Source organism: Salvelinus namaycush, chromosome 14 (assembly GCF_016432855.1).
Source record: "Salvelinus namaycush isolate Seneca chromosome 14, SaNama_1.0, whole genome shotgun sequence".
NCBI lineage: Eukaryota > Metazoa > Chordata > Actinopteri > Salmoniformes > Salmonidae > Salvelinus > Salvelinus namaycush.
Window position 1 is genome coordinate 34,493,800 of NC_052320.1, and position 27,344 is coordinate 34,521,143.

The following is a 27,344-nucleotide window of genomic DNA, read 5'->3' on the forward strand; positions in this document are numbered from 1 at the left end:
CATACAATTTGAAAGATTAATTAGTACAATAGAAACAATACATCATTCTACAAATTGTAACAAAATAACATACAAACACCCTGGATAAGAGCATCTGCTAAATGACTAAAACCTACAGCGTTTTACATGCAAAGACTTTTGAAAAGTAGCTATACAATTAGCTACACGCTACGGTGATACAGTATTTGAATGCCTCCATATACAGCTGTTACATCTTAGCAAACCTTCTCTCTGAAATAAACTTGTCTCTATTAACATCCTGTCCAATTGCAGGTGGTACTCCAAAAACCAGAGAATATTCAGAGACGAGTTATCGTCATTTTAGTTGCCAGACATATTGTATTTCCCAACGTATTTGATTTGATATTTGTAGGAACTAGTAATTTCTATGCGACGCGGCCAAATTGTAGAAGTGACTGTGCGACCAGAACAAAGATCTACACACATGCAAGAGGCATTTCTCAATGGAAACAAAAAGTGGATTCAATATTTGTTTTTTTGGAGTTCCACCTGCAACTGGACACATACATTTATAAGAGACGTGTTTCTTCCGAATTAAGAACAATGAAAGTATTGGCAAGAAAAGGTTAGTTGAAAATATTGCTACAACGGCTTTCCACTAGCTAAGCTAAGGTGTAGGCCTAACGGCTGTATGAAGTGCCACGTTGAGGTGCTAGTCGGAACTAGGAAACTCGGAAATTTCCGACTTGCTAATTGGTTGTAGTTATACACCTGCTGCGTTCAATCAGTTAGCAAGTCGGACATTTCCGAGTTTCTTAGTTCCAACTAGCACGTGAACTTGGCAGAAGCGTTCCCATATCACCGGTACAGTGTGTAGCTACTATCTGGTGCACGATTGCCAGTCCCCTCAGTTTAATATGTATCATAATGAAAATTATGATTGGTCCATCATAATGACTGTCAAAACTCTGCTCTCTGATTGGTCCATCATAATGTTGCTCTCTGATTAGTCCCTTAATTATGATAGCGTCATGTCATAACCCTGCTCTCTGATTGGTACTTTCATAATGACATCATCATAACCCAGCTCTCTGATTGGTCCCTTCATTACAACAGCGTCATGACCTTGCTGTCTGATTGGTCCCTTCATAATAATATCTTAAAACCTGCTCTCTGATTGTTCCTTTAATAATGACATTGTCATAATCCTGCTCTCTGATTGGTCCTTTCACTATGACGTCGTCATAACCCTGCTCTCTGATTGGTCCCTTCATAATTGTCAAAACCTTGCTTTCCCATTGTTCATTACAATCAACCCATACTGGGCTATAGTTCCTTGCCAAAAGTTATGTAATGAACTCTGGCATAGTGAGCAGGGAGGCAGACAAACAAGGTGACATAACCTTTGACAAATTAAAAGATACATTTGAAGTCGGAAGTTTACATACACCTTAGCCAAATACATTTAAATTCCATTTTTCACAATTCCTGATATTTAATCATAGTAAAAATTATCTGTTTTAGGTCAGTTAGGATCACCACTTTATTTTAAGAGTGTGAAATGTCAGAATAATAGTAAAGAGAATGATTTATTTCAGTTTCTATTTCTTTCATCACATTCCCAGTGTGTCATAAGTTTACATACACTCAATTAGTATTTGTTAGCGTTGCGTTTAAATTGTTTAACTTAAAATGTTTCGGGTAGCCTTCCACAAGCTTCCCACAATACGTTGGGTGAGTTTTGGCCCATTCCTCCTGACAGAGCTGGTGTAACCGAGTCAGGTTTTTAGGCCTCCTTGCTCGCACATGCTTTTTCAGTTCTGCCCACAAATTTTCTATAGGATTGAGGTCAGGGCTTTGTGATGGACATTCCAATACCTTGACTTTGTTGTCCTTAAAACCTTTCAGTGATACCCATCCCGGATCCGGGATCCTCCTCATCAAAAAAGCTGACTAGCATAGCCTAGTCTAACGGGACAGGGATATCATATAATATAATTTTCATGAAATCACAAGTCCAATACAGCAAATGAAAGATAAACATCTTGTGAATCCAGCCATCATTTCCGATTTTTAAAATGTTTTACAGCGAAAACACAATATGTATTTCTATTAGCTAACCACAATAGCCAAAGACTCAACCGCATATTTTCACCATGTTTCTACCGCATAGGTAGCTATCACAAAACCGACCAAATAGAGATATAATTAGTCACTAACCAAGAAACAACTTCATCAGATGACAGTCTTATAACATGTTATACAATAAATTTATGTTTTGTTCGAAAATGTGCATATTTGAGGTATAAATCATAGTTTTACATTGCAGCTACCATCAAAAATATCACCAAAGCAGCCAGAATAATTACAGAGAGCAACGTGAAATACCTAAATACTCATCATAAAACATTTATGAAAAATACATGGTGTACAGCAAATGAAAGATAAACATCTTGTGAATCCAGCCAATATTTCTGATTTTTTAAGTGTTTTACAGCGAAAACAGAATATAGCATTATATTAGCTTACCACAATAGCCAAACACACAAACGCATTTATTCACCGCATAGATAGCATTCGCAAAAACCATCAAAAGATATAAAATTAATCACTAACCTTGAACAACTTCATCAGATGACAGTCTTATGACATCAGGTTATACAATACACTTATGTTTTGTTCGAAAATGTGCATATTTAGAGCTGCAAACCGTGGTTATACATTGTGAAAATGTAGCAACATTTCCCCAGAATGTCAGGAGCTATTTTGGACACTCACCTAATCTGACCAAAGAACTCATCATAAACTTTACTAAAAAATACATGTTGTACAGCAAATGAAAGATACACTGGTTCTTAATGCAACCGCCGTATTAGATTTTTAAAAATAACTTTACCATAACAAACAGCTTGCGTTATTGCGAGACAGCGCCCGCCAAAACGGCGGAGAATAGAAATAACATTTTCCACAGAAATACGAAATAACATCATAAATTGTTCTTACTATTGCTGAGCTTCCATCAGAATCTTGTACAAGGAGTCCTTGGTCCAGAACAAATCGTTGTTTGGTTTTAGAATGTCCTTTTCTCCTGTCGAATTCGCGCCACAATGCTAGCCAATGTTGATGACGTTCCCATTTTCTCTCGACGCAAAGAACGGAAAACTCCAAAAGTCCCAATAAACGTTGAATAATCTGATAAAACTCGGTTGAAAAAACATACTTTACGATGTTATTATCACATGTATCAAATAAAATCAGAGCCGGAGATATTAGCCGTGTATACCGAACGCTTATCAGAAGACAATATGGAGGTGCTTCGCCGCCTTGGTAGAGAAAGGAAATTCCTGACCTGCCACTCCAAAAGCTCTTGTTCGACCTCAGATCAAGCTAGACACCCCATTCCACCTTCCACTGCCTGTTGACATCTAGTGGAAGGCGTATGAAGTGCATGTATATCGATAAATATAAGCCAGTTGAATAGGCAGGCCCTGAAACAGAGCCCCATTTTCAGAATTTTCACTTCCTGTCTGGAAGTTTGCTGCCAAATGAGTTCTGTTTTACTCACAGATATAATTCAAACAGTTTTAGAAACTTGAGAGTGTTTTCTATCCAATAGTAATAATAATATGCATATTGTATGATCTAGAATAGAGTACGAGGCCGTTTAAATTGGGCACGATTTTTTCCAAAGTGAAAATAGCGCCCCCCTATTGACAAGAATTAAGCCATTTTTCCACAACTTTGGAAGTATGCTTGGGGTCAAATGGAAGACCCATTTGCAACCAAGCTTTAACTTCCTGACTGATGTCTTGAGATGGTGCTTCAATATATCCACATCATTTTCCGTCCTCATGAAGCCATCTATTTTGTGAAGTGCACCAGTCTCTCCTGCAGGAAAGCACCCCAACAACATGATGCTGCCACCCCTGTGCTTCACGGTTGGGATGGTGTTCTTCAGCTTGCAAGCCTCCCCTTTAACCTCCAAACATAACGATGGTCATTATGGCAAAACAGTTATATTTTTGTTTCATCAGACCAGAGGACATTTCTCCAAAAAAGTACGATCTTTGTCACCATGTGCAGTTGCAAACCGTAGTCTGGCTTTTTTATGGCGGTTTTGGAGCAGTGGCTTCTTCCTTGATGAGCGGCCTTTCAGGTTATGTCGATAGAGGACTCGTTTTACTGTGGCTATAGATACTTTTGTACCTGTTTCCTCCAGCATCTTCACAAGGTCCTTTGCTGTTGTTCTGGATTTGATTTGCACTTTTCCCACCAAAGTACGTTCATTTCTAGGAGATAGAACGCATGTCCTTCCTGAGTGGTATGACGGCTGCGTGGTCCCATGGTGTTTATACTTGCGTACTATCGTTTGTACAGATGAACGTGGTACCTTTTGGCGTTTGGAAATTAATCCCAGGGATGAACCAGACTTGTGGAGGTCTACAAGTTTTTTTCTGAGGTCTTGGCTGATTTCTTTTGATTTTTCTATGATGTCAAGCAAAGAGGCACTGAGTTTTAAGGTAGACCTTGAAATACATCCACAGTTACACCTCCAATTGACTCAAATTATGTAAATTAGCCTATCAGAAGCTTCTAAAGCCATGCCATCATTTTCTGGAATTTTCCAAGCTGTTTAAAGGCACAGTCAACTTAGTCTATGTAAACTTCTGACCCACTGGAATTGTGATACAGTGAATTATAAGTGAAATAATCTGTCTGTAAACAATTGTTGTAAAAATTACTTGTGTCATGCACAAGTAGATGTCCTAACCGACTTGCCAAAACTAGTTTGTTAACAAGAAATTTGTGGAGTGGTTGAAAAATGAGTTTTAATGACTCCAACCTAAGTGTATGTAAACTTCTGACTTCAACTGTATGCTATTTCCAAAACTAATATTCATTGCTCAATTGTCCCCTTTATTGTTCCATTCTGAATTAGCAACCAATGCATGACGTTTGACAGGAGTCATTGGAGGCTGCAGTGGGGGAAATAGAGGGATTAGAGAGAGTAATGTATTTTGGTCACCTGTTGACAGATGAGTGGTGTCTGGTTACTCTTTTGTCATCCAGTACTGCTGTGCTGTGGTCACACCTCCTCCAATACCCACTGAGTACCCTGACTTTGGTTTTGACGTCAGGGCCGGCACTTCATCCCCTCCAGGCATACTCAAAGACCCTCCACATATCTGTCATTCCTGCTTGGGACAGCAGCTAAGGCAGCAAGCAGTAAGGTAATGTTTCAGCTTTACTCCCATATTCTTATATTATTAAGTATCTGCTTCTTGACTTATTCATTAAGTATATGCTTAAAAGGAATGTACTTTAATGTACTTCCATCGGGTTGAAGGTTGGGAGTACTGATTGATTATTGACTTCCCTGGAATACTTTCAATTATATGTGTTTGTAACAGTATACCACAGTTGATACATCATGGAATGATTAGGGTGTCTGATGAAACGTGCATTTTCACCAATTCGCTCAAATGTCACTAACATAGATCAGCATCACTCTGATGGGCTTTCCTGTATGTGTTTTTTCAGATGTCTGGAGGAATCTTCTGCCCTTTGGAGAACCTATATGACCCAGACAGTGCCAACTGCCACCCCTTGGTATGCCACTTGTGCCATGAGCAGTACGAACACCCCTGTCTACTGGACTGCTACCACACATTCTGCGCCAGTTGTCTGCGTGGCAGGGCAGTGGAAGGCAGACTCTCCTGCCCCCTCTGTGGGTAAGTAAGCATGAGCATTCCATTGATTTACTGGATGGCATAAATCATGATATACAATACCAGTCAAAAGTTTGGACAAACCTACTCATTCAAGGGTTTTTCTATTTTTTCTATTTTCAATATTGTAGAATAATAGTGAAGATATCAACACAATGAAATAACACATATGGAATCATGTAGTAACCAAAAAGTGTTAAGCAAATCAAAATATATTTTAGATTTTAGATTCTTAAAAGTAGCCACCCTTTGCCTTGATGACAGCTTTGCACACCCTAGGCATTTTCTCAACCAGCTTCACCTGGAATGCTTTTCTAACCGTCTTGAAGGAGTTTCCACATATGCTGAGCACTTGCTGGCTGCTTTTCCTTCACTCTGCGGTCCAACTCATCCCAAACCATCTAAATTGGGTTGAGGTCAGGTGATTGTGGAGGCCAAGTCATCTGATGCAGCACTCCATCACTCTCCTTCTTGGTCAAATAGCCCTTACACAGCATGGAGGTGTGTTGGGTCATTGTCCTGTTGAAAAACAAATGATAGTCCCACTAAGCCAAACCAGATGTGATGGCGTATCGCTGCAGAATACTGTGGTAGCCAGGCTGGTTAAGTGTGCCTTGAATAATAAATAAATCACTGACAGTATCACCAGCAAAGCACCCCCACACCATCACACCTCCTCCTCCATGCTTCACGGTGGAAACCACACATGCGGAGATCATCCGTTCACCTACTCTGTGTCTCACAAAGACACAGCGGTATCGCGTTTTAGGGAAGACCCGGATGCAGTGTCAAAGTAACAAAAGTTTATTACTAGAATAGGGGCAGGAAAAACGACAGGTCAAGGGCAGGTCAGTAATCCAGATCAGAGTCAAAGGTACAGAACTGCAGGCAGTCTCAGGGTCAGGGCAGGCAGGCGTCAATAATCCAGAGCGGTGTGACAAGGTACAGAACGGCAGGGTCAGGGCATGCAGAATGGTCAAAACTGGGAAAATTTGAAAACAGGAACTAGAAAAAGACAGGAGCAAGGGGGAAAACGCTGGTAGGCTTGATGGACAAAACGAACTGGCAACAGACAGACAACACAGGTATAAATACACTGGGGATAATGGGAAAAATGAGCGACACCTGGAGGGAGGTGGAGACAAGCACAAAGACAGGTGAAACAGATCAGTGTGTGACAGGCGGTTGCAACCAAAATCTCAAATTTGGACTCATCAGACCAAAGGACAGATTTCCACCGGTCTAATGTTCATTGTTCATGTTTCTTGGCCCAAGCAAGTCTCTTCTTCTTGGTGTCCTTAAGTAGTGTTTTTTTTTTGCAGCAATTCGACCATGAAGGCCTGATTCACGGAGTCTCCGCTGAACAGTTGATGTTGATATGTGTCTGTTACTTGAACTCTGTGAAGCATTTATTTGAGGCTGGTAACTCTAATGAACTTATCCTCTGCAGCAGAGGTAACTCTGGGTCTTCCTTTCCTGTGGCGGTCCTCATGAGAGCTAGTTTCATCATAGCGCTTGATGGTTTTTGCGACTGCACTTGAAGAAACCTTCAAAGTTCTTGACATTTTCCGGATTGACTGACCTTCATGTCTTAAAATATTGATGGACTGTCATTTCTCTTTGCTTATTTGACCTGTTCTTGCCATAATATGGACGTGGTCTTTTACCAAATAGGGCTATCTTCTATATACCACCCCTACTTTGTCACAGCACAACTGATTGGCTCAAACGCATTAAGAAGGAAAGAAATTCCACAAATTAACTTAAGGCACACCTGTTAATTGAAACGCATTCCAGGTGACTTCCTCATGAAGCTGGTTGAGAGAATGCCAAGCGTGTGCAAGCTGTCATCAAGGCAAAGGGTGGCTACTTGGAAGAATCTCAAATATAAAATATATTTTGATTTGTTTAACACTTTTATGGTTACTACATTACTCCATATGTGTTATTTCATAGTTTTGATGTCTTCACTATTATTCTACAATGTAGAAAATAGTAAAAATAAAGAAAAACCCTTGAATGCGTATGTGTGTCCAGACTTTTGTCTGGTACTGTAGGTATTTTAATTTCCTATGGAACAAATTACCTTTGATTTATCATATCAATGACCAACTCAGTGGCTTTGTGGTTACATTTTAAGCCCTAAGATTGGAAAGTTGGGGGTTTGTTCCACGGTCGAGTCATACCAAGGACTGTCCCAATGGGACCTGATGCCTCACTGCTTGGCACTCAGCATTAAGGAGATGGATTGGGGGGATGGCCCTGGAACAGACTAGCGTCCAGAGCATGTACATGTACAGTGGCTTGCGAAAGTATTCACCCCCCTTGGCATTTTTCCTATTTTATTGCCTTACAACCTGGAATTAATGTGGATTTTCTGGGGGTTTGTATCATTTCATTTACAGAACATGCCTACCACTTTGAAGATGCAAAATATTTTTTCTTGTGAAACAAACAAAAAATAAGACAAAAAAACTGAACTTGAGCGTGTGTAACTATTCACCCCCCAAAGTCAATACTTTGTAGAGCCACCTTTTGCAGAAATTACAGCTGCAAGTCTCTTGGGGTATGTCTCTATAAGCTTTATCACATCTAGCCACTGGGATTTTTGCCCATTCTTCAAGGCAAAACTTCTCCAGCCCCTTCAGGTTGGATGGGTTCCGCTGGTGTACAGTAATCTTTAAGTCATATCACAGATTCTAAATTGGATTGAGGTCTGGGCTTTGACTAGGCCGTTCCAAGACATTTACATTTTCCCCTTAAACCACTCGAGTGTTGCTTTAGCAGTATGCTTAGGGTCATTGTCCTGCTGGAAGGTGAACCTCCGTCCCAGTCTCAAATCTCTGGAAAACTGAAACAGGTTTCCCTAAATGATTTCGCCGTATTTAGCGCCATCCATCATTCCTTCAATTCTGACCAGTTACCCAGTCCCTGCTGATGAAAAACATCCCCACAGCATGATGCTGCCACCACCATGCTTCACTGTGGGGATGGTGTTCTCAGGGTGATGAGAGGTGTTGGGTTTGCACCAGACATAGCGTTTTCCTTGATGGCTAAAAAGCTCAATTTTAGACTCATCTGACCAGAGTACCTTCTTCCAAATGTTTGGGGAGTCTCCCACATGCCTTATGGCGAACACCAAAAGTGTTTGCTTATTTTTTTCTTTAAGAAATGCCTTTTTTCTGGCCAGTCTTCCGTAAAGCCCAGCTCTTTGGAGTGTACGGCTTAAAGTGGTCCTATGGACAGATACTCCAATCTCCACTGTGGAGCTTTGCAGCTCCTTCAGAGTTATCTTTGGTCTCTTTGTTGCCTCTCTGATTAATGCCCTCCTTACCTGGTCTGTGAGTTTTGTGGGTGGCCCTCTCTTGGCAGGTTTGTTGTGGTGCCATATTCTTTCAATTTTTTAAAATATGGATTTAATGGTGCTCTGTGGGATGTTCAAAGTTTCAGATATTTCTTTATAACCCAACCCTGATCTGTACTTCTCCACAACTTTGTCCCTGAGCTGTTTGGAGAGCTAATTGGTCTTCATGGTGCCGCTTGCTTGGGGGTACCCCTTGCTTAGTGGTGTTGTAAACTCTGGGTGTATAACAGGTGTATATATACTGAGATCATGTGACAGATCATGTGACACTTAGATTGCACACAAGTGGACATTATTTAACTAATTATGTGACTTCTGAAGGTAATTGTTTGCACCAGATCTTATTTGGGGGCTTCATGGATAGGGGGTGAATACATATGCAAGCACCACTTTTCTGTAATTTTTTTCATTTCACCTCATCAATTTGGACTATTTTGTGTATGCCCATTACATGAAATCCAAATAAAAATCAATTTAAATTACAGGTTGTAATGCAACAAAATAGGAAAAACGCCAAGGAGAAAGAATAATTTTGCAAAGCACTGTACGGTAGTTTAAGCTGCCTCACGCTACAGAAACAGGAGATAGGCTCCTGCCCCTATGGGCAGCTCTGGCTTGGACAAGGCTAACTTGTTTTAGGCTTACTTTATCATATCAATAGCTTTTGTAGTGAAATGTCCCATTGGCTCTTCAACTCCATTTTCTCCATCATGCCTGATGTCATTGGAAGGGCTGAAGTATTTATCATTGATGCGTGTTCACTAAAATATACATAGAACAACATAGCCTCTCCAGTTAGCAGTGCCAGAATGAAAGTTTTACGGGATTATATGGGGGGAATAGACAGCTGCAGTGTAAATCCTGCCTTTGTTTCATCCTGCCTGGCATTGAGAACAGCTTGGTCCTAGTGTAGGACACGCCTAGTCAATAATCTAGCCCCCCTTTAAACAAAGGAAATTTGCTTTAAGCAAACTGTTTGTTTGTGGCATTTACTAAATTAATGACATGGGAAATCACACTGGTATAAAGTAATATGCAGTGTCGTTGTTGCTATTCTTGTCATTGACATTACCTTGTGTAATCAGAATTCAGAGCGATGCTATTTGTGGCTGTGTTACCGTGAAGACTAGGTGAATACTTGGTAATGGGAGAGGCAATAGCCTACATGAGGACAATAGTTCAACAGCTGTAGCATAAGATATCCAACCCACACAGAACAAAGGGTAAAACTGCAAACACAATCACTTTTAAATATATTAGTTTGTTTCCATTAACTTTTCAGGGATCTCTTCACTTTAAGATTGTTAGTAGCTAAATGTGTTGGATCCTATTTGTAAGTTTTATGTAACCACTCTTGGTTTTGGTACAGACAACAGTCCATTGTCAAAGGCCTAAGTGCCTTACCCCAGGAGGACCGCCTGCTCAAGTTCCTGGTGGATAACTCTACTGACTGTGAGGAGACTGTTCAGTGTTCCAACTGTGATCTGGAGTGCAAGAAGCAGGTACTAAGGTTTTATTAACTCTGAATGATTTATTTGAACCTTAGCCATGTATGCAAAAATTCTCCTAACAAACACAGGTTTGGATCATCACATAATTGGCATATATATATTACTCTTACAGAATTTCCACGTGGGCGAGGATATTGGAAGTGTAATCAAAGCCTTGTTTTTAACTTGTTTTTAACTAGGACAGAAGAATTTATAACTGACTTTTTCTGACATAACATAGGTACAGCAGATCCCCTTATTGTATGGGACACTTTTAATTATGCCTTTAGAGGCCATGCAATTCAGTACTCATCTATAAAATAAAAGCAATTTAGGTCAAAAGAGACCATATTAACAAACGAAATTGAAGGACTAAGAGTACAGTTAGATAGCAATAAAAACTGCACCATAGAGGCACAGAATAAGTTAGAAGAAAACAAAAAGAAATGGAGGAACTTATTCAAGAACGATCCAGTATAATATATTCAAAAAATAAAGCGAACTGGATGGAATATGGGGAAAAATGCACCAAATTATTTTTCAATCATCAACATAGAAATGCTACCAATTTTTTTTATTGAAACTTGTTACAAATGGAGTCACGCATGATTCACCGAACAATATTTTGAAAGAGGAAGTGAAGTACCTTAAGAATATTCCTCCATCTCCACTAACCGAAGCTAATTGTATGGATTTTCCCCCTATTAATAATGTAAAATTAACAGCTGTACAGAAATACTCATGTGAAGGCCAAATTACAGAGGAGGAACTTCTTGATGCAATTAAAGCCTTTAAATCCAGGAAAACTCCAGGGCTGGATGGCTACCAGTGGAAGTATAACAAACTTTTTTTGATATATTCAGAGGACCATTATTAGCATGGTTTAACCACTCCTATATAAACGGTAGATTAACGGACACGCAACAAGAAGGTCTGATTTCATTATTACTGAAGCAGGATCCAAGTGGTATATATATAGATCCAGTCCATTTAAAAACTTGGAGCCCTCTTACACTTCACTGTTGTGATAAAAAATTATAGCTAAATGCTTGGCGCATAGAATTAAAAAGGTATTGTCAGATATTATTCATCCTAATCAGACAGGTTTTTTACATGGATGATACATTGGAAATAATATAAGACAAGTACTGGAAACAATAGAATACTATGAAATATTGGGGAAACCAAGCCTGGTTTTCATAGCTGATTTTGAAAAGGCTTTTGATAAAGTACGACTGGAATTTATATATAAATGCCTGGAATATTTCAATTTTGGAGAATCTCTTATAAAATGGGATAAAGTTATGTATAGTAACCCTAGGTGTAAAATAGTAAATAATGGCTACATCTCAGAAAGTTTTAAACTGTCAAGAGGAGTAAAACAAGGTTATCCACTATCGGCATATCTATTTATTATTGACATCGAAATGTTAGCTGTTAAAATCAGATCCAACAATTATATTAAGGGATTAGAAATCTGTGGCTTGAAAACAAAGGTGTCATTGTACGCTGATGATTCATGTTTTCTTTTAAAACCACAATTAGAATCCCTCCACAGCCTCATAGAGGATCTAGATACCTTTTCTAACCTCTCTGGATTAAAACCAAATGATGATAAGTGTACTATATTATGTATTGGGTCTTTTGCATTAACGTGTAGTTTACCAATAAAATGGTCTGACAGGGATGTGGACATACTCGAGATACATATCCGAAAGAAAGAAATTATCTCTCTCCAATCAATTTTAATAGAAAGTTAGCAAAAATAGATAAGATCTTGCTACCATGGAAAGGAAAATACCTGTCTATTTGTGGAAAAATCACCCTGATTTACTCTTTAGTCATATCACAGTTTACCTATTTGCTTATGGTTTTTGCCTACACCTAGAGACCTGCTTTTTAAATTATATGAACAAAAAATATTCCATTTTATTTGGAATGGCAAGCCAGACAAAATTAAAAAGGCCTAACAAATATGAATTCGGAGGGCAGAAATTATTAAATATTAAAGCATTAAACCTCTCACTAAAGGCATCAGTCATAAAAAATGTATACTTAAATCTGAAATGGTTGACTAGTAAATTAGTAAGAATGTCTCACCCCATGTTCAAGAATGGCCTTTTTCCCTTTATTCAGATTACAACTGCTCACTTTCGGTTATTTGAAAATGAAATAATCTCCAAAATATTGTTATTTTTTAAACAAGCCTTAGAAAGTTGGTTGCAATTTCATTTTAATCCACCTGAAAAGACAGAACAAATAATACAACAAATATTGTGGTTAAACTCAAATATACTAATTGATTAAAAAAAACTATTTTTCGAGATTATTTTTTTAAAAGGTATAATCTTTGTAAATTATATCATAAATAGGACTGGTGGAGTTATGTCACACATGCAGCTAACACATACATATGGAAATGTCTGCTCTACCCAAAATTACAACCAACTAATTGCAGCGTTACCACAAAAATGGAAGAGGCAAGTGGAAGGGGGAAAAAATAAGGAACTTGTCTGTCGGCCCTGCATTAAAGACCAAAAATGGTTCAAGAAAATAGTGATAAATAAAAATACATCAATTTCATTTAAGGACCAAAAAATTGACAGCTGTGCCATAGAAGTTGCAAAATAGTTGGGAGGAGATTTTCGATGTACCGATTCCATTGCACATGGTTTATGAATTGACACGCAAAACGACACCGGATTCAAAACTTAGAATTTTTCAATATTATACAAAACTCTTGCAACCAATCGAATGTTATATATATGGGGGATACAGTCTTCCCAGCTCTGCAGATTTTGCTGTGAAGAGGTAGAGTCATTAGATCATTTATTTTGGTACTTTCCATATGTAGCTTGTATTTGGTCACAGGCCCAGGAATGGCTGAAGAATTGCAACATTTACCTAGAACTAACGCTGCAGATAGCAATACTGGGTGATTTGAAAAGTCATAGTCAATCGATCAATAATATAATAATTATTTTTGCAAAAAATGTTATCTTTATTTTACAATCTGTAGAAGAATGTGGCGGCAGCGTAGCCTAGTGGTTAGATCATTGGACTAGTAACCGAAAGGTTGCAAGATCGAATCCCCGAGCTGACATGGTCTGTCGTTCTTGCCTTGAACAAGGCAGTTAACCCACCGTTCCTAGGCCGAAAAAATAAGAATTTGTTCTTACCTGACTTGCCTAAAAAAAAAATAGGAAGGTTTAGTACTTTTGTGAAGCATCACAGCACAGTTGAAAAATATATGGCAAATAGAAATCCAAAATGGATGGTGTTAAGAGATAGATTGGAGGGGTTGAATGGAGCTAAAGGGTGGGACTAATAACAACAAGATAACCAATGTAAAACATACAGGGTCTGTAAAATGTATATAGGTTCAGAAATTTTGTGAAATACCACAGTTACAAATAGAAATCAAACTGGATTGACATCAGAAATAGAGGAAGGCCAGGACTAAAAACAAACAAAATATAACTATTGTAAAATATATTGTGTCTGTAAAATGTGTATTGTATGTATAAAAGCCTAAGTGTTATTGTTTATTAGTTTACTCCAATTGGGGGAAGGGTGGTAGGGTTTGCGGGGGATAATAAAGGTATATTCTAAAAAAAAAAGTGTGTATGTATGTATGTATATAGATATATATATTTACCCCCCCAAAATATGGGGGATTGGAAATGATGCAGACAATTACATTGATGGAAGCAACAATCTCCGCAATATTAAAGCTGATCCACCCCTGAAAAAAAAAACTGTTTTGGTTCATACCTGTAGTTTTTGTCTGCAGTACAAGCTTTTGAATATGTTGTGGTCTTGTGTGTTGACAGGATGTGGAAGCAATGTATTATTGCAACACTTGTAGCCAGCCGTTGTGTGGAGCTTGCAGGGAATCAACCCACAAGGCCAAAATGTTTGCCCGCCATGATATTGTCTCCCTTGCCAAACGCACAAAGGAGGTCCACAAAAAGTGTGGTGTGTTAAAAGTCCAATCTTCTTCAAATACAGCTAGATACCTTTTATGAATAAACTAGCAGGTGCACAGAACATTTTCCAAGGCTCTCCAGCTCATATTCTCTCCTCTGAGATTACATTGTAATGACTGTCTCTGCCTGTCTGTTTGTCTGTCTGTCTACCCACAGCCCTCCATGACGAGCTATACATAATGTTCTCCACAGAGAAGAAGTCCATGCTGTGTATCAACTGTTTCAGAGACATGCAAGTGTGAGTTACAGTCAGCTCCTATCCCCAATATTTGATCACTTAAGTAATTAAATAATCAACCATTAAGCAATTGCTTTTTGTGTGTGTCCTCCAGGGAGAGCAGAGCACACTGCATTGATATTGAGACAGCATATATGCAAGGCTGTGAAAGGCTGGACCAAGCTGTCATAGTGAGTGCATTCTCTTCATTAACTCTGTATTATCTACTTATTCCATATTGCTGTAGAGTATACCTATAGACAATACATATGGGGGAACATGGCGAAGTTTAGTTTGTTGGGTGTGTGTGTATGTGGTGGTGTCCAGTGCCCTCTCATGATGTGACCCCTGACCCCTAGGCGGTAAAAGAGCTACAAACGTCTGCCAGGGAAGCCATCATCCTGCTGAAGGCGATGATCAGGGAGGTTCGAGAGAACGTGGATGAGGAGGAGAGCGCTATCAGCACACTGTTCAACAACATGCAGGTGAACTGACACAGGCATCGGCCATTTTGAAAACATTCAACTCAACTCAAAGCTGGAAATTTCCCTCCATTCCAATGACAGTTTTTTTCAATCAATCAATGTTCTTTTAAAAAATTGTTGAATGTTTTTTTTATTTTCTGACTGCAGTTTATTCTACCACAAGGTGTCACCCTTCGTGTCTTATCTCCTAAAGTTGCTGAAAGTTCAATACATTGCACATGACATCAGAGCAAAATTGGATCAAATTGGAATGCTCAAGTAGTGCTTTCATTTACAAACTTAACATTGAGAGGAAATGAATGTAATTTTTCATTGTAATAGTTTTAATTGGGCAGTCTAATTAATTTAATTTAATCATTTAATCTTGACACAGATAATATTGTCCTCTTTTGAAGGAAAAACTGGCAGAAAGAAAAAAGATTCTTCTGAAAGCAGCTTTAAGGTGAGAATTAATTTTACTTCAGGCTACCTTGCTTGAAAACCAGTAAAGGTGGGTGCCACAGGAGGTTGGTGGCACCTTAATTGTAGAGAACAGGCTCGTGGTAATGACTGGAGCGGAATCAGTGGAATGATGTCAAATACATCAAACAAATGGTTTCTATGTGTTTGATGCCATTCCATTTGCTCCGTTCCGACCATTATTATGAGCTGTTATCCCTTCAGCAGCCTCCACTACTGGGCGCAGAGTCAATCATGTTTATAATGTAATGTATAGCCTATGCTCAGAGAAACTGTGAAATATTTGGTATTTACCTATCATTGTTTGAATGGGCCATTCGAATACAGAACACACAGATTCAGCCTCAATGGTTGCATATAGCCATTAAAAATCACTGTAAACTCAATGAACTCTCAGGGCAGGAAGTCTTTCCGCAGACAGACACCACCTGCATCCCAAATGGCACCCTTTTCCCTTTAAAGTGCACTACTTTTTACCAGGGTCCATAGAGTAGCGCACTATACAGGATATTTGGGATGCACCCAGAGATATTGAACAGGCTAATGGCTCATCTAATGCCTGCCTATGTATCCTGTTCCACATTTATAGATCCTGCTGGGAGATGAAGGTATCCATGGCAGCAGACCAATCTAGATAAAAGCCTAATTAATGATAATAATGTGTCAAACTAGCTACATCACGCTTGCATGGCACCACTTTGAACCCTGTAGCAGAAATGTTTCCCGAAAAGCTTTGCATATGCTGCAAAAGCTAAAGAGTAAGGATGATAATCACATGAGATTCTTGCTATTGACATGTGGGTTAAGATCATGCATGTTGTTCCAGTTAGATACTGTAAGAGATCCATTTAAAATGGATTCTCTCTTGTTTTTAACAGTCAGCATGAGGAGAAAGAGAGAGCCTTCAAAGAACAGCTGTCTCATCTGGCTGCACTCTTACCCACTCTCCAGGTAATGTCCTGTCTATGGCACGCCTTTCTATCCTGGAGTAGTGATACATCTGTTGTATTTGTCATCCAAACGGATGGCCCATCTTGAGCAGGTGTAACATGCTCAACTCAAGCCAATGTTCTCTGCCTTTCCTGTCTCTAGGTTCATCTGGTCACTTGCTCAGCCTTTCTAAGTTCAGCCAACAAGTTTGAGTTTCTTGACATGGGATATGTATGTACAATACAGTATGATAAATAATGCCCAATCTGGTTCCATGAATCCCATACCAAAACATGAAATGTAATACTAGCAATTGTGAATACCGTTTTGAAGCAAATGTGTTTGACTTTAATATATGTTATCCAGCAACTGATGGAGAGACTGAAGAAGATTGTCAAACTTCCACACAGACTGAGACCAGCTCAGAGTAGCAAGGTAAGGTAAATAATTAGGTGGGTGCTTATATTTGTCCTATTTCACACATGTATACGTGTGTATTAATATGCATGTGGGAATTGGAAATATCCCAATTCCACCTGAGACACCCTCGCAGAGTGGGGTCACGGCCAGAGTCGGCCATTATCAACGGTGACTCTGGATCAATTAGGGTAAAGTGCCTCGTTCAAAGGCACATCGGCAGATTTTTCACCTTGTCAGCTCGGGGATTCGAACTAGTGACCTTTCGGTTAATGAAAAGACCCTCTCTTGTCATATGCCTTTTCAACTGATGTTTTGTCATATCACATCCCAAATATTCACCCTATTCTATGTTTCTGGTTTAGATCAACACAGAGTATCGGTCCGAGTTTGCTCGTTGCCTTGAGTCTCTGTTACTGCTGGGCCAAAGACGCTCTGTGTCCATTGCTGGGAGTGTGACTGGATTGAGTTTGGGCAATGCCAGCGGACTGTGAGTCATATTTCACTCCTACCATATGGAAATAGTGCAGACCTACACGCTCAAAGGGAAAATGTCATCAGCATGTTATTGGTGTTCCCAATGAGTGAAACCTCAAATTTCAAGACAGTATGCTTGTACTTCCCAAGTATGCGCTTGTCATGTTCTAAAATATCCAGCGGAAATATGAGGACCCCCGTGCCTGATGCCCAAAATGTTATGTAAAGATATTGATTTATTCATTGTTTTGTTTAACTGTCCCCTCAGCCTGCAGTCGTCCCTGTCCATGCCCTGCCACTCCCCAGCCATCAGTGACATGTCCCTGGGCTCGTCCGTGGTGCGGAAGCCTACCCCCCACCGCTATATCAGCACCAAGGTCCTCCTGGCTGAGGGCGGAGAGACCCCCTTCACCGAGCACTGTCGCAACTATGAGACCAGCTACAGGGTGTGAGCTTCTACGACTCTTTTCAGTTACTGTACAGCTCTTACGAAATTACTGAGGACTTTCACAGCCAAACACAATGTTTTGGTATGTGTATTTGAAATACATTAGAGATGCATGGCTTATTGATTTCAATCAAGGCGCTACCCTGATTACTATACCCTGATGTAGACCATAAAAACATTGTGTTCTCCTGACTCCAGACGCTGCAGATGTCCATTCAGCAGCTGAAGGACCAGGTGCAGGAGACCCACAGGGATCTGACCAAGCACCACTCCCTCATCAAGACAGACACCATGGGAGACATCCTGGATACCTCCGTGCAGATGGACAGACAGATCTCCTCTGAGTACTCTGCAGTGGAACTCATGAGGGCCATGTTTGAGGAGGTGGGAATCACTAAAGCAATCAATCAATCAATCAATCAATCAATCAATCAAATGTATTTATAAAGCCCTTTTAACATCAGCGGATGTCACACAGTGCTATACAGAAACCCAGCCTAAAACCCCAAACAGCAAGCAATGCAGATGTAGAAGCACGGTGGCTAGGAGAAACTCCCTAGAAATGAGGATTATGAAAAAGTATTCCCACAAAATTGTTTATAAATGTAACCTGGCTTACCTTTTAGAGCTCATTTCCATCTTGTTATCCTTCACCATAGGTCTGGGAGACAACCTTTCAGAGGGTTGCAAATGAACAGGAAATCTATGAAGGTAATGGGGATTTAGTTTTTCTGTTAGCTGTAAGATAGATATGGTCAAGTTGGTGTTTTATATACTGCATGTGTCCATTCTGGTTTCAGCCCAGCTTCATGATCTGACCCAGCTAAGGCAAGAGAACAGTTATCTGACCACCATCGCCAGGCAAATTGGCCCGTATATCCGATCCATCGCCAAGGTGAAGGAACGCCTTGAACCCAGGTACTGGAGCACAGTCACTGAAACTCAATATCACAAACTACAATGTCTTGACTAACAAGATAGTTTGGCAAATGTACAATTTACTCTGACGAGGGGTCACAGACTGAGACGTTTCTTTCTGTCATGGTGACTGTGCAAGACATGGTTTACCACAAAGTGTTCCCTTTTCAATGTTCCCACAGACTGAAAGAGCCTAAGGAGCTGAAAGACGACCGTACAGAGGCCATGCTGAAGATCTATGAGGACACCACTACGGCCACAGATACTAAACAAACCATTTCAACAACACTGACGTAAGCTAGTGAGGAGATTACTGAATAACTTGTTGGGAGAATTGATCTGATTGATTTCAATGAAAACTATACAACGTCTCTGTTAAACCTCTACTTTTATGCTTTACCTCAACAGAAATGACCTGACCTGTCAGCCTACCACAGATGACAACCACACTCTCAGCAGCATCTCTGATGAGGCTGCCCTCAAGAATAATTTCTACTGGCCAGGGAAGCAGAAGACCACAGAGATAGCCATTTGGAAGGAGATGTATCCCTAAACAGGATAGGGGCATGGGACTTCACCAACAAAGTGCTCACCCTTGACTTACTGTATGTAAATGATATTGAATATAAAATCCAATATTTCCACATTGTGTGCAACAAGGTGTAATGTAATGTATGCTATGGTAACACCGTCACTGTGTTCAGGTTGGCTTCTTGTAGTAATTTAAGCATGCATCCATTATCCATATTAGGACTACATTGGCAAAAACATGAAAGACAACCTAATGAGGAAGACAATTTTCTTAGGATAAACTTTTGATTTTATTTGACAGGACAATGGTGTTCATTCAATTCAGAAAATGTCAGTAAAGTGAAAAAAAGTTATCAACCAAGAGTTAGATAAGTACACCCTCTGCATGATACATTTTTAATTTACCTGTAATAAACTGTAGTATTGTTATACTGTAGTGCAACACAACTGGCTTTTTCCATGTTCAGCTCAGCTGTATCATGCTTGGAGCAGCAAACTATCATACGTCTGCAGCCAACTGAATGTGCTCTTATATTAATTAATCTACAGAATCTCATCTTGATTCATGTAACACATCACTTTTACAGTGCTCTAGACTGTCCTCATTTCAGAAACTAACTCACACACACTCATCTTGCACAACAGTTAGTGCTTTTGACTGTTCTAATTTCACAAATTCTCTTTCACTCACAGACATACTCCTCTTGCACTCCATACAGTCTGGGCATACAGAGTGGAGGGCAGAGGCGACCTTTCACCTGAGACAAGCTGCGGTAGTTCAGAAGGAAGCCATGTTGGGTGTAGCTCTCTGAACCCCTTAGCCATAGGAATGCATCTTTTGGTTGGTTTTAATACACAGTGAGCATGAGGTGACAAGTGCACAGAACAAATAAATAATAGATGGAGTGATGATCAAGTGGGGGTAGAGAGAGACCGTGTGAAAGCGATTGCATTTTAAAAGATGACTATTAGTGAGTGCCCCTATTACTAAAACCCTATGGAGGAACAACACCCCTGATTCATAGTCTACACCCAGGGGACATTTTAAGGCTTACAGCAGACTGGAATAGAACAGTGAACGGATTGTCAGTATTCATTATGTTTTAAATTACTTACAAAGTAGATTTCTGATTTATTACGCCGTACCGATTGGAGAAATCCGAGAACCAGGCTGCAACTTGCTCAGGTTGTCAAATTAGCAAAAGATTTCTGATTGTACAGCCTTTTGATCCTGAGTGGACATGGGATATGTGAATTTAAAATCAGGGGTTGGAACCAAAGTTATTTTCTCAACAACAAAAAAAACTTTTTTTTTTTTCATTCTATTCCACTGTTCCGATCAGCAAAATAAAGTTCTGAACCGGTTTGAAACCTGTGAAACCCCATTTTGACCCATTTTGACCATTTAGCTCATTAAAATGACTTCAGCAATCAGTGCGGATAGAGCAGGCAAGCTAGTTGTTTACATGCATGCTAGTTGTTTACATGCCTGATGGACAGACCAGTGTAGGCTATGGCGCAAGATGCTACTGAAATTTTACGGGTGGGGAGAGAGTGAGAGGTTTGAGGAGCAGGCTTGAAGCGCTGGCCCTCTAAGACATGCATTATCTGAATTAGGTTCACAGAATTATACCTAGGAGAGGCTTTGAATGTCCTTTGAGATAGCTAGCTAACAAGCTTGTGTGTGAAGAGCAGCACCAGAATTAAACACACATCTTACTTTTTTGTAGTTAATAAATCCAATCTGAAACTCAACTAGGCCTATAGTATCCTTAACTAACATTGAAAAAGTTAATCCATGCTTCTCTAGCTAATTAAAAAGATCTCTCCCCATCTTCTCACACTTCTAAGGTCAGTACAGTAGCCTATGCTTCAGATGGGGGAGGGGCAGGTAGCCTAAACATGCACAGGCAAAGATTTTCAGTTTGCAGGCAGACGCTGGGATAAGTTTGAGTGACAGAGTGAGGGCTTTGCACATGCGCTTTGTTGCGTTTCTTTTGTGGGACTAGAAAAAAAATGTCTAGAACGTAAAATATTCTTATTAACCGGTTTGCATGCTTTTAAAATAACGGTTCTGTTCCGGAACAGTATGGATCGCTTTCGTTCCCGATTCAGTTTCTGTTCATTAAAAATGTTATTTTACAGTTTTGTTCCCTGAACCGGTAAATTAATCATTTTGGGTAAGGATGCATCAGTATAGAAATTCTGGGCTGTAACCTATAACCAATATTTTCTCATGGCATATTTTGACATTTGATTACCATCAAAAGGCATTTTATAATTTATGAAAAGTCATTAACTTATGGGGCAAAGACCATGTTGCAAGCAACCACTTTGCCACCATTTTGGGAAATTTTTGTAAATGTACAACAGCCAAACAGAAATAAATGCTTCTTAGCGCAGATTTACCTACTGGGAAAGAATATGTACGGGGGCAGATGAAATTGTGCATCCCTAATCTTGTGTAAAACTATTGTTGTAAACGCTGAGACCTAATAATGATGACTTAGTGATAAGCCAGACAAACAAGGAATAGCAGACACTCGACCAGGCTCATTACAGCACTTTGATTCAGTAACACAAGCTAAAAATCCATTCAGCATCCACTGAAGAAACTCAACTCCTCCCTATGGAAAACACAGAAAAGGGAGACATTGGAGATGAAGATGGGGAAAAAAAACATCTCTAGTAGTCAAACTAACCAAACCAAAGAGGCGGTTGGATGTGTGCAATAGATATAACATTGGGGGGTGTCGTTTATTTTTGAGTGAGTCCGTCTACCCAGGTTTTTGGGGAGCCCTTTACCACGCTCATGGGTGTCAGTCTCCGTGAGCTCTAGACCCCCCCCCCAGGGCGGGCGACCACAAGTGCTAATCCACAGTATGCTGACAGGGGCTGCCCCTCACAGTGCCTGTCTGTCATGTTCATACATCCAGGACCCCATCTCTCACACCTAGGAGCTGTTGATGCGGATGCCTGAAATAAAGGGCAGGCCGGTGCCCACCTTCTTCTTGTATTCCAGGTAGTCCTCTCCAAAGAAATGGAGGAGAGAGACCTCCTCCTCCTCAATCCGTTCACGGAAGAAGCGCCAGCTGGCCATGGTATAGCCCGCGATGCAGACAGGGTTGCACAGCATCACCTGGAACATTGGACACGGAAAATGGAACATTGGACACGGCTTGATTGTAACATTTTTAAGAAATACAATTCTGGTAATTCTTTCACATTTTAGGCATGTACCTGTGTGCCAATGCTCCAGTAGAACCAGCCCACGTAGGACGGGTGTCTGAAGAAGGCGTAGACCCCATCGGTGACCAGCACGTGGCTCTGAGCCTTCTCGTTCTGGACGATGTGGTTAAAGTTAGAGCCAGCCGTCAGCATGGCAGACTTACGAAGGAAGTCCCCACACAGCACCATCAACAGGCCCACCAGGCTGAGCCAGCTCAGCTGCTTCAGCTCTGAGACAGAGGGAAAAAGTTCACAGCCAATTGAGACATTTTCCTCCTCCTGTGACAACATGTCATGCCATTTCAACTGAGACATGAAGTTATTGGCTGCGTTCCAGGCTGACTACGTCTCAATCCCAATACCCCCTAGCCCTCCCCTCCATTTTGCACCATCCCGCGAGCCACATTGAGTCGGAGTGGTGTTCCAATTCAACTTCGAGCGAGGGGGGGGGGGGGGGGGGGGGGGTTATTAAAACTACCATAAAGTCCTGCAACCCAAGGCTCTAAAGTTGTTTCAGGAAGATGGCTGACAAAAATACTAGGATGGAAGGAAATGTAATTAATTATAACTTCACAACGAGTCATGCAAAGTATTTACAGTTAAGATGAATATGTTAGTTAATGTAGAGAACAATTATAATGCACATTTCTTGATCATAAAGTTAATTTACAAAAATCACTATTTAACAAGCTAGCAACAACTAGCTAACATTAGCCAACTAGCTATACATTTAGCTTTCTATACAGGCGTTTTACATTGGTATGAATTGTAATTCATGTTGTAGGGACTCCTGAGCAAACCAGGCTGTCATCTGTGAAACTCAATGTATGTAAAGAATGTAGCTAACGAAAGCATCTACTGCAAATTTTATGTAAAATTTTGTAAGCTTGCCTTCCTGTTCATTAAAAAATAATAATAATACTTCAATCACTTGTAATTGTTTTTTATTGTAGCTAGTTACATAACAGAGACTGAAGATATTTGCCAATGCAGGTAACGTAGCTGTAGCCAACTCTTTTCTTCCTTATTGTATAGTGGAGGATAAAAAGAGCAGTATGCTATGGATGTGTAGCCTATCGGTGTATACACATTTGTTAAAAAATTTGTTCAGAACAGTGATTTTAATTGTTCTAGCTACAATGCCTCCACTGTTAAGGACTGGGTGAAGGGAACGCAACTGTTACATGTCAAACTGCTAAGGACTGGGTGAAGGGAACGCAACTGTTACATGTCAAACTGCTAAGGACTGGGTGAAGGGAACGCAACTGTTACATGTCAAACTGCTAAGGACTGGGTGAAGGGAACGCAACTGTTACATGTCAAACTGCTATGGAATTAAAGTCCTGCTTCAGTCCTACTCCACATTGAACCACAGCCAGAGGATGGGTACATTACAGGCACGTTGTTTTTCATTTGATGCTCATGTGGTAAGTATGTATTTGTCGCATGAGATATATAAGAAAAGCTATTACTGCAGCCAGTAGTGGCTCATCGTCAATTAATTGTGTGGTATCCGTTGGCAGTATCTGACATGCGCGAGTGAAAGGGAAAAGGGAAAGGTGGATACCGAGCCAGTTGTACAACAAATGTGTCTTTCCGCATTTAACCCAACCCCTCTGAATCAGAGAGGTGCGGGGGGCTCCCTTAAATCGACATCCATGTCATCGACGCGAGTGATGTAGTGATGTCCCATTCCCTAGGCCTAATCTCCCTACCACTAGTTGCTCCATTTTCAAGTGCCACTCACCCCCACATGAGGGACACTCAAAAACAAAGGGGAGGGCTAACGGGGGTATTGGGATTGAGCCTACATTGCAGGTGCCTGCCTGCGCAGAATGACGTGGTACGCAACCATTGGTTGATGCAATGCAATACCAGCAATGTAGTCAGGCTGGAACGCAACCATTGAGCACAAGTGTGGTATGAGGCAAGACCTGGGACAGAGAGCTTCTCTATAGTGAACTCCACCCATGAGGAGACAGCAGCCACGGTGTACTCCACACTGTGGTTGAGCAGGAACGAGTCCAGAGACAGGCTGCGGGGGTTAATGATGGCCGTCACCAAGTACTCAGAGTAGTGGAAGAAAGACATGGAACACATGTACCTGCAAATACATTAATTGACTGAGAACTATGCATAAACAGGTATCGAACTAACATCAGTTAGTTTTGTGTGTGACAGAGAAAGTACAGGTGTTGGATGCTTACCAGCCAAAGTGTGTCCATGTAGTTTGAGAAAAGCTTATGATCAAGCCACACCCAAAAGTAAAACCAAGGAAGCAGGCTCGCACAGCAACCTGGGAGAAAAGAGCATGCTTCGATAACCTTTCTAACTTGAACTTGTGAAACTACAAAGCTGGCTCCAAATCAACAGCGAAGACAATAACATAACCTTAGGCATGGCCCACTTAACTTCAATAGTGTTATCTAGCTTATCGTTAAATTAGGGTTCTACTTTAGGCAATCAAGGTGACAGCTGTCTCAATCCAATTCAGCTAATAGGATTAGCCAGCTAACGTTAGCACAATACATTGTCAGAAAGAAGCGCGACAATTAATATAACTGATCATTTAGATTAAGCCTAGCTAGCTGACTGACGTTTTGGATGGGCAAATACAACATAAATCTTATTTCAGACGTTAGCCAGCTAGCTAGCTACTACTGTAGCTCTTACCTTATATAGAGGTCCCTTATATATGATTAGCAAGAAGCCATTGAGAACAGCGATGTACACCGCAATAGCTATTTTCCCCCTCACTCCAGTGAGATAGTCGAATACCCAGTCAAGATGTCCAGCGAATGTTCTAATAAGGGGAATTATAACAACACCAAGCCCTAAAAGAAAGCTTATTATACTTATTTTTCCCTCTAATGCCAACTTATTGCCTGCCATGATGAAGTGACGTTACTCCCTATGGGCTCTCGCGAGTTTTCCACAATCACAGAATTTCTTCATTAATCTTGGCTCAGTTCCAGGGGGTGACGCTGCGCAGATGATCAAATCAGATTTTATTTGTCACATGCGCCGAATACAACAGTTGTAGACCTTATAGTGAAATGCTTACTTACAAGCCCTTAACCAACAATGCAGTTTTAAGAAAAATACGTGTTAAGAAAGTATTTTCTAAAATAAACTGAAGTAAAAAAAAATATATATAATAATAATAAAGAAAATAACAGTAACGATGCTATATACAGGGTCAATGTGCGGGGGCACAGGTTAGTCGAGGTAATTGAGGTACTATGAACAGTACCAGTCAAAAGTTTGGACACACCTACTCATTCTAGAGGTTTTCTTTATTTGTACTATTTTCTACATTGTTGAATAATAGTGAAGACATCAACAGTATGAAATAACCCACATGGAATCATGTAGTAACCAAAAAAGTGTTAAACAAATCAAAATATATTTTCGATTTTTCAAAGTAGCCACCCTTTGCCTTGATGACAGTTTTGCACACTACAATGTAGAAAATAGTAAAAATAAATAAAAATCCTTAAATAAGTAGGTGTGTCCAAACTTTTGATTGGTACTGTACATGTAGGTAGAGGTAAAGTGACTATGCATAGATAATTAACAGAGAGTAGCAGCAACGAAAATAGTCCGTGTAGCCATTTTATTAGCTATTCAGGAGTCTTATGGCTTGGGGGTAGAAGCTGTTAACCTCCACGGGATTGGGTCCCAGGACAAAGACATATCTGATATGGGCAGAAAGCTTAAATTCTTGTTAATCTAACTGCACTCTCCAATTTACAGTAGCTATTACAGTGAAAGAATACCATGCTATTGTTTGAGGAGAGTGCACAATTATGAACTTTAAAATGCATTAATAAAACAATTAGTCACATTTGGGCAGTCTTGATACAACATTTTGAACAGATATGCAATGGTTCATTGGATCAGTCTAAAACTTTGCACATACACTGCTGCCATCTAGTGGCCAAAATCTAAATTGCACCTTGGCTGGAATAATTATGGCCTTTCTCTTGCATTTCAAAGATGATGGTACAAAAAAACAAATACACATGTTTTTTTCTTGGTATTATCTTTTACCAGATCTAATGTGTTATATTCTCCTACATTAATTTCACATTTCCACAAACTTCAAAGTGTTTCCTTTCCTTTCAAGAATATGCATATCCTTGCTTCAGGTCCTGAGCTACAGGCAGTTAGATTTGGTTATGTCATTTTAGGCGAAAATTGAAAAAGGGTTGGATCCTTAAGAGGTTTAAGAAGCCTTTTGGACCTAGACTTGGCGCTCCGGTACCACTTGCCGTGCGGTAGCAGAGAGATCAGTCTATGACTAGGGTGGCTGGAGTCTTTGGCAATTTTTAGGGCCTTCCTCTCACACCGCCTTGTATAGAGGTCCTGGGTGGCAGGAAGCTTGGCCCCAAGTGATGTACTGGGCCATACGCACTACCCTCTGTAGTGCCTCGCGATCGGAGGCCGAGCAGTTGCCATACCAGGCGGTGATGCAAGCAGTCAGGATGCTCTCGATCGTGTAGCTGTATAACTTTTTGAGGATCTGAGGACCAATGCCAAATCTTTTCAGTCTCCCGAGGGGGAATAGGCATTGCCGTAACCTCTTCACGGCTGTCTTGGTATGTTTGGACCATGGTAGTTAGTTGGTGATGTGGACACCAGGGAACTTGAAGCTCTCAACCTGCTCCGCTACAGCCCCGTCGATGAGAATGGGGGCGT

General features: G+C 40.3%; 2 protein-coding genes across 2 annotated transcripts; one reads left to right on the forward strand and one right to left on the reverse strand.

Annotated features, from left to right (window-relative positions):
• Positions 1–5,502: 5,502 nt before the first annotated feature.
• On the forward strand, positions 5,503–19,815 carry rnf207b (ring finger protein 207b). Its single transcript, XM_039008475.1, has 17 exons — positions 5,503–5,693; positions 10,424–10,556; positions 14,378–14,522; positions 14,690–14,771; positions 14,866–14,941; positions 15,110–15,235; positions 15,631–15,677; positions 16,573–16,645; positions 16,787–16,855; positions 16,991–17,059; positions 17,407–17,531; positions 17,787–17,964; positions 18,165–18,350; positions 18,626–18,677; positions 18,767–18,884; positions 19,067–19,177; positions 19,293–19,815. Exons 1-17 carry the CDS (start codon positions 5,503–5,505, stop codon positions 19,435–19,437), a joined length of 1,926 nt encoding a protein of 641 aa, XP_038864403.1. The 3' UTR covers positions 19,438–19,815.
• LOC120059433 (protein-S-isoprenylcysteine O-methyltransferase-like) lies at positions 19,687–25,560 on the reverse strand. The gene is made up of 5 exons (XM_039008476.1): positions 25,317–25,560; positions 24,851–24,939; positions 24,578–24,747; positions 22,656–22,873; positions 19,687–22,554 (listed from the first exon to the last, which is right to left on the reverse strand). The coding sequence occupies exons 1-5, from the start codon at positions 25,533–25,535 to the stop codon at positions 22,369–22,371; spliced, it is 882 nt and encodes a 293-aa protein (XP_038864404.1). The 5' UTR covers positions 25,536–25,560; the 3' UTR covers positions 19,687–22,368.
• Positions 25,561–27,344: the final 1,784 nt, after the last annotated feature.

Bases quoted from the DNA above. Each gene is read 5' to 3' on its own strand.
- LOC120059433 (XM_039008476.1), bottom strand. From the start codon at position 25,535: ATGGCAGGCAATAAGTTGGCATTAGAGGGAAAAATAAGTATAATAAGC. The intron at 24,940-25,316 runs GTAAGAGCTACA...CTTTTCTCCCAG, and splicing joins ATAAGGGACCTCTATATAAG to GTTGCTGTGCGAGCCTGCTT. The intron at 22,555-22,655 runs GTACATGCCTAA...CCAATGTTCCAG, and splicing joins ACTGGAGCATTGGCACACAG to GTGATGCTGTGCAACCCTGT.
- rnf207b (XM_039008475.1), top strand. From the start codon at position 5,503: ATGTCTGGAGGAATCTTCTGCCCTTTGGAGAACCTATATGACCCAGAC. The intron at 10,557-14,377 runs GTACTAAGGTTT...GTGTGTTGACAG, and splicing joins ATCTGGAGTGCAAGAAGCAG to GATGTGGAAGCAATGTATTA. The intron at 18,351-18,625 runs GTGGGAATCACT...CCTTCACCATAG, and splicing joins TGAGGGCCATGTTTGAGGAG to GTCTGGGAGACAACCTTTCA.